The 7,337-nt window shown below is 30.9% G+C and overlaps 1 protein-coding gene across 1 annotated transcript; it reads left to right on the top strand.

Annotated features, from left to right (window-relative positions):
* The first annotated feature begins 1,542 nt into the window (after window positions 1-1,542).
* On the top strand, window positions 1,543-4,266 carry LOC122318968 (gibberellin receptor GID1B-like). The gene is made up of 2 exons (XM_043136772.1): window positions 1,543-1,953; window positions 2,732-4,266. The coding sequence occupies exons 1-2, from the start codon at window positions 1,915-1,917 to the stop codon at window positions 3,725-3,727; spliced, it is 1,035 nt and encodes a 344-aa protein (XP_042992706.1). The 5' UTR covers window positions 1,543-1,914; the 3' UTR covers window positions 3,728-4,266.
* Window positions 4,267-7,337: the final 3,071 nt, after the last annotated feature.

The following is a 7,337-nucleotide window of genomic DNA, read 5'->3' as shown; positions in this document are numbered from 1 at the left end:
AGGATGGAGCCGAGCCGAGACGAGACGGAACCCTTTGTCGCCACGTGCCATGGCTTCGGCCGCACGCAGGAAACTCTTGTCTGCTTCTTTTCATTTCATTTATTTTTGTTTTATTTTTATTTTTTCCAACTACAGACTTTCCATTGGGTGGGATATGCCGTGGCGGTTTTTGACTACTTCCATGTATTTTATGATATTTTGAATATCTTTATAATATAAAATATAATTTATAAGATTTAAATTTTAAAATTTATTTTTTAAATTAAATAATTATATTATTATTTTTACATGAATCTTAAATTTATTTAAATTTTTTTAAAATATGTCCACGTGACTTACCATACTAAAGCATTAGCAGGACCTATCTAAAATTTGGTTAAAATTTAATTAAAAATTTCACTTTCATAAATTTAGCAAGCCACTTTTTAAAAATATTAAATAATTTTTTTTTAAATTTATCATTATAACATTAAAATATTAATGTTGACATTTTTATTTATTTTTATTTTAATTAGAATTTAAATATTTATTCGTTATTAAAAAAATACCCATTAATTTGATATAGAAAATCCACTTAAAAGAGTTCCAAGAATTTTTAATTTTTAATTTTATTTAATTTTAAAAAAAATCTAATTAATGGATTATATTATGGAAAAACACCTAGTATATAAGACCGTTTTGAAAGATAGTGATGTATTTATTAGAAGCAAAATCGGCCAATTGTTGTAACATGATTCATTATTATAAGCAAACTTAGTAATTTTTTATGAAAAAAATTATTTAGCCAATGAAAAAGGAAAAGACTAAATTTACTATACATTTGTTGAGTATGACGTGGAAGATTTTTAAGCAACTTAGTTATAGTTTCAACAAACTTTAACTTTAGCTTAGCCACTATTAATATTCTAAAATTATAAATATCATTTTTTTTAAATTAAACTATGACATGCAAAGTTTTGTAATATAAATTAATTTAAATAAAGTCATTCTTTCTTTTTCACTACAAATTATAATAAGAAAAAAAATCACTATGCCATCTAATATTTATCGTTACATTTAACGTTCAGTGGATTTTTATTTACTAAATGATCAAAAAAGTAATTTTTAGTATACTTATATATTTTTTATATTTTTTAAAATATTTAAAAATGATCAAAAATATAAATAAAAAAATTAATTTTTTTTTTAAAAAACACCATTTTTATATTAGCGATCACTTGCAACACTCTAGCTTTACTCTTATAATAATGTTATTATTTTTTTTTTTGGGGGGAAGAAAGGTAATTGGAATAAAATAAATAAAAGAAAAGCATAGAAAGGGAGGTGGCCTGCCAAACCGAAGGGGAAAGCCATGCCAATTGCCAAAATTGTCCATTTTCCAGGTCACAGCACTCCCAAACAACTCTCAAAAAGAAAACCAAGTGGAAAACAAGAGGCTAATCATGGTTAATTTATATTATCAATAATATATATATTTATTGAATGAGAAATAATGGGACCCACATAAACAGGTGATTCGGCCACCCGCTTTGTCCTCTGCCTCGTCTCCTTCCACCTCCGTCGTTCCTTTGCGTTTGACTCTCACCCCCCTCCTCTCACAACTCCCTCTCTCCGTCTCTCTCTTCTCTAATATATTTGATCGCTCTGGGTGCCTGCGCTTTCTGTTTCCTTGTCCTACTATTTCAGAAACAAGCGTCGCTTCTTATTTTGGTACCCAAACCCAGGAATCTATCAAAAACAATAATAGATAACAAGGTCCGAAGCCAGCAAGACGGTGAGATTGAGAGATATAGCCCTCTTTGGGCATTTGGTTTTTCTGAGAGCTTTGTTCTATTATGAACTATAAAGGGCTCGTGGAGTTTTAAGTGTGGGTCTGGATTTGAATCTTCGGTGGTGCGGACGGGGGGAGAAGGCATGGCTGGTAGTAATGAAGTCAACCTAAATGAATCCAAGGTATTCAGTCTGGTATCTTTTCCTGTACTTTCCGGTCTTGTCTAGTTATTTTTCTCACGTAATCTGTTGTTATTTTTGGAGGTTGGAGTTTATATGGTGATCATTTGGACGATGGCTTTATTTGGATTATATTTTTTTCCATGTTGGTGCTGGATTCGGAATTTTTGGCTTCAGGAAATTGCAGTCTCATTTGGAGGCCAACGTTTTATTTTTGTCTTTTCCTTGAATGATTTGAGTTGTCCAAAGTGACACTTATGCTCTTTCTTTTAGATTGTTGCCCATACCTGTAATGGCTTATACATGGTCGATATAATGAGTCGATATGATAGTATAGATAATGACTGGTCGAATTCCTTTCTTCCTTTCATTTCTTCTTCGAAGTGGGGTTTTGGTTTCTTGTTCCGGTAATCCGAAGTTCGAGAAATTAGCCTTTAATAAGGTGTAAAGCTGGAAATCTTTACTCGGTTTCGCGGTTTTTGAGATTTATCTGGAAATACCTCTTTTTCTTTCTTCTTTTACTTCATTTATTTCCTTCACCTCTCAACAATATCTGTGGGTTCCTACCCTTGCCTTACAATTTTCGTAATTTTCTGTTATGGGCATGCTGGAGTTTGTCGTATGCATAGGATCAATTGGATCGTTAGAGATTTTGCATCCTATAATTTGTTAGTGCTAGTTCTTATCCTTTCAATCATTTTCTTCCTCTTCTTCTTCTTATTCTTATTATTAGTATTAGTATTATTATTATTATTATTTATTATGATTTTTTTTTTGGTAGAGGATTGTGCCACTTAATACATGGGTTCTAATCTCAAATTTCAAGCTAGCTTACAATCTCCTTCGCCGAGCTGATGGAACATTCAACCGTGAGTTGGCAGAGTTTCTTGACCGGAAAGTCGTTGCCAATTCAAATCCAGTTGATGGAGTTTTCTCCTTTGATCATGTTGATAGAGCCACAGGCCTTCTTAACCGGATTTACAGACCTGCCCCAGAAAATGAGGCTAAATGGGGCATTATAGAGCTTGAAAAGCCCTTGAGCACTACCGAAATTGTCCCGGTCATAATTTTCTTCCATGGTGGAAGCTTCGCCCATTCTTCAGTCAGCAGTGCTATTTATGACACCTTTTGTCGACGCCTTGTGAAAATCTGCAAGGCTGTTGTGGTTTCTGTAAATTACCGCCGATCACCTGAACACAGATACCCTTGCGCGTATGATGATGGCTGGGCTGCTCTTACCTGGGTTAAATCGAGAACATGGCTTCAGAGTGGGAAGGATTCCAAGGTTCATGTATATTTGGCAGGAGATAGTTCTGGTGGTAATATTGTTCACCATGTAGCAATGAAGGCAGCTGAGGAAGAAGTTGAAGTATTAGGAAACATCCTTCTTCATCCACTGTTTGGTGGGGAAAAGAGAACTGAATCAGAAAAGAGATTGGATGGTAAGTACTTCACGAGGATTCAAGAACGCGATTGGTATTGGAGAGCTTATCTTCCTGAAGGCGAAGATAGAGACCATCCGGCATGTAACCCATTTGGCCCCAGGGGCAAAAGCCTTGTAGGAGTCAAGTTTCCTAAAAGTCTTGTGGTGGTTGCTGGATTGGATCTTGTCCAAGATTGGCAATTGGCTTATGTCGAAGGGCTCAATAAATCCGGCCAAGCTGTGAAACTCCTTTATTTAGAGCAGGCCACCATTGGGTTCTACTTCTTTCCAAATAATGACCATTTCAACTGTCTCAAGGAGGAGATGAGCAGCTTCGTGAATACTGATTGTTAATAGATCACTTAACCTTACCTACAGCAGCAATACTTAACAGAAGCTTCACATCTCACTTAGGTTCTTTTTTTCTCTTTTCCCTTTTGCTGTGGTGTGTAGTTGTTATATGGTTGTGTAGTGTTACTTCTTAATCTATTGCCAATCATGGTGATTATTAGGCAGTTCTGCAACTGTTGGGATTGGTTGTTCTTGTCTTGAGATTAATATGTCTTTTACATGCATAAAGTCATTCAATCAGGGAAGGCCACTTTCAGCAGCTCGGGGAGAGTCAGAACTCATTCATTTGATTTGTGGGATTTGTCTGAAACACCACCAGATATATTATAGCTTACCCTGGTGAGCTTTCAGCCACGAATAGCGGGAAGAAAGAAGTATTTGGGTAATATTTGGTGGTTGATCGATCTGTTTTAGTGAACAGATGTCATTGTCAGCACTAATTTCAGGAAAATGTACTGGAATATATCCATCATGTAATGAACTTGTATGTCATACTTGTGTTCTTAGTTATATACAGATTTCGTTTGCTTTTTATCTTCAAAGTACATCTTTTCTCTGGCCAGAACTAATCCATGTATTGTTTTTCAATGATTTGCATCTAAGCTTGGCGTGTTGTCAACAAAATGAACTTGCAACTTTTTTCTTGTCATGTTGCTCAGAAGGTTGCTTGTGAAGATTTTAGAGCTCGGAAAGATTGAGATATATAAAGTGGATTTTACATTATTTATTAAGCCTGTAAAATTTTTACACGAACAACAATCTCTCACATAAGACTCCTCGAGCATAAACTCAAGGCATTGTTTGGTTTTACACATGGTCTCAATTCATCTTATTTCATCACATCTCAACATCTAAATATTATTAAAATATAAACATGGTTATCTAATTATTATAATTTTCACAAAATTCCAAATAAAATATAAAAAGCAATTCAGCTTTTTCAAATTTTAAAATAAAAATAATATTAAAAATAATATTATAATAATATTTTAAGTTAATAATATTTTTATTCAATTTTTTTTTTCATTTCTCAAAATTCTATAAAATATCTTAACTTAAATTATTTTACTACTATTCAAATATATATTTTTTTCTCTCATCTCATCTGTATAATAAAACGAGTCTTAAAAATTCAAATCCACCTTGTATTTTTTTTTAAAAAAAAAAATTAAAAATATAGGTATTTGTATTTTCTTTTAAAATTAATGAAGTTATGAAGATTGTGTCCCAAGGAATAAGGATAACCGATATAGAAACATCCTTGGCCGATTTATATTTAAGGTCACATTCCTCACTCTTCATGTTGCACGACAGTGAGATAAAGTAAATAGTTGAACCCCACCTTGATGTTTCATATTCCCCCTCTCTCTTTGTATCCCCCCATTCAGGATTAAACCTCATACCCGCTTCCTAAAGCCAGTACCAAATGTTGATGGGAAAAGGACCACAAAAAACCAAAAAGTCAAATATTAAACACATGTTTTATTATTTTAAAAAATAAAAATTAATATTATAATTTTTTTAAATTTCTACACAAAATATAATAAATAATACATAAAATATAATAAATAATTTAACTTTTTTAAATTTTAAAATAAAAATTTTATTAAAAAAATTATATTATAATAATATTTTATTTAACTTTCATATATGTAACCAAATTGATCAGACTTCTCATATTATCAATTTGTGCCCATTTCATGTAGGTGTCTTCAGAGACTTGGGATAATAGCAAATAATTCAGAAATTGGCTTTGTTTTGACTGGGGAGATGGTTGGGGAATTTTGGATGGACGATCGGAGGATGAAAAATTCTAAACATGAGCCCATATATTGCATACTATCTATTTTTTTAATTTTTTCTTTTATCAAATGTTTAGTATATGAATAATAAATAGAAAAATCTAATTAATTTAAAAAGAATAAATTTAAAAAAAATTTGCAAAAAATTTAAAAAAATAAAAAAAATTAGGTGTGTGGTGTTTGAGACTTATGAATAGCAATGCTTTCGAAGAACACATATGATGACTCATTCCCCACAATAAAATAAATTATTATTATTATTTATAAATAAATATACAAATAAACAAATATGTTAAATAAAATTTTAGCATATTGGGACTGCTTCAATGTGCTTTAGTGGTCGAACAGCTAAGCCTGGACAAGGACATTAAATATATATATATATTATCTTATATTTATATATGTTTAGTTTGCATCTGTCCATCACTAAAGTATTCACTTTTGATTTTGGCCTTATTTTAAATGTGCTTATTTTTAGAAATATTTTTGAATTATATAAAAATAAATTTATAAACGGATGTGATTTGATGTAATACGTTAGATTATAAAATTTATTTTTATTATAAAGTAAATCTATTAGATTATAAATAATTACATCAATTTATAAATTTATTTTATATAATATATATATATATATATCAATACTTTTTAAATTTATATATATATAATATAGATTTCTTGTCGAGATTGTCATGTTTTCTCGTGTCCTTATTGAACCTGTCCCTTTTAAGTTAAGCTTTTATATTTTGGTGAGTGTACACCAATACGACACGACAAAGTCATTGTCACCGATTGCCTCTTTATTTAAAATTTTAAACAGGAATTAATGGATTCAATCTTCAATTGCATTACTATCTTACTTTTCATCATTATATATATAATCTAATCGGCCTTTCGGTTTGCGTGTTTACTCCATTATCATCCTCCTAACAACTCATTACTCCTTACTCTATCCTATTATTATATATTCACAACTTCTTTTGAGACGCAAGTTAATTAATAAAAAACGAGTAATATTATTTTTTATTTTAAATTTGATCAATTTTTATCACATTTTGCCGTCCGACACGTTTCAAATGACTTGTTCCATCAATCACTTAAATGACAACCTCTTTGAAATGCAAGTTAATTAATAATAAGCGAGTAATGCTACTTTTCATTTTAAATTTTATCAATTTTAATCACATTTCACCGTCCGACACATTTTGAATGACTTGTTCCATCAATCACTTAAATGACAACCATATGTTATATTAAGAGAAACAAATTGTTCGATGGTGGGAAACACTTTTTTAGTGATGAACATGTAATGAACTAATAAGAGAAATATTTTGACCAAATCACGATTTGATGTGGTATATATAATTTTAAAATTATTTTTATTGTATATCTGTTTGTAAATTTTACTTTTATAAAAATGTTTTGTGATTATAATATTTTTTTAATAATAATAAATTATATGCAAAAGCCTCGTAGTCTTGTCCCCATTATGGGTGCAAATTAAGAAACTATGTGCGGATTTATGAGAAAACCACCCACGTACAGTTCACAGAGTACTTTTGTTTTCTTGTTAACAATCTAAAAGACATTTTCAGAGCCTTTTGTTTTATTGGTTGGTAGTTGATTGTTGCCCTTTGTGAGTTATAACTTGAATCATGGTGAAGGATCTGTTCTACACGCACTTGAATATGTTCGAGTCTGATTTTAATGCGAGAGAGAGGGTGAAAAAAAAAAGAGAGAGAGAGAGAAAATCATTTCCTTGGCATATCCCATCAACTTATATGTAAAATTCTTAAAAATTGTGAAAATAA

The sequence above is a fragment of the Carya illinoinensis genome, chromosome 8 (genome assembly GCF_018687715.1).
Source record: "Carya illinoinensis cultivar Pawnee chromosome 8, C.illinoinensisPawnee_v1, whole genome shotgun sequence".
Lineage (NCBI taxonomy): Eukaryota > Viridiplantae > Streptophyta > Magnoliopsida > Fagales > Juglandaceae > Carya > Carya illinoinensis.
Note: the sequence above shows the minus strand (reverse complement) of the source record. Positions and strands in the feature narration are given on the sequence as shown.

Bases quoted from the DNA above. Each gene is read 5' to 3' on its own strand.
- LOC122318968 (XM_043136772.1), top strand. From the start codon at position 1,915: ATGGCTGGTAGTAATGAAGTCAACCTAAATGAATCCAAG. The intron at 1,954-2,731 runs GTATTCAGTCTG...TTTTTTTGGTAG, and splicing joins TCAACCTAAATGAATCCAAG to AGGATTGTGCCACTTAATAC.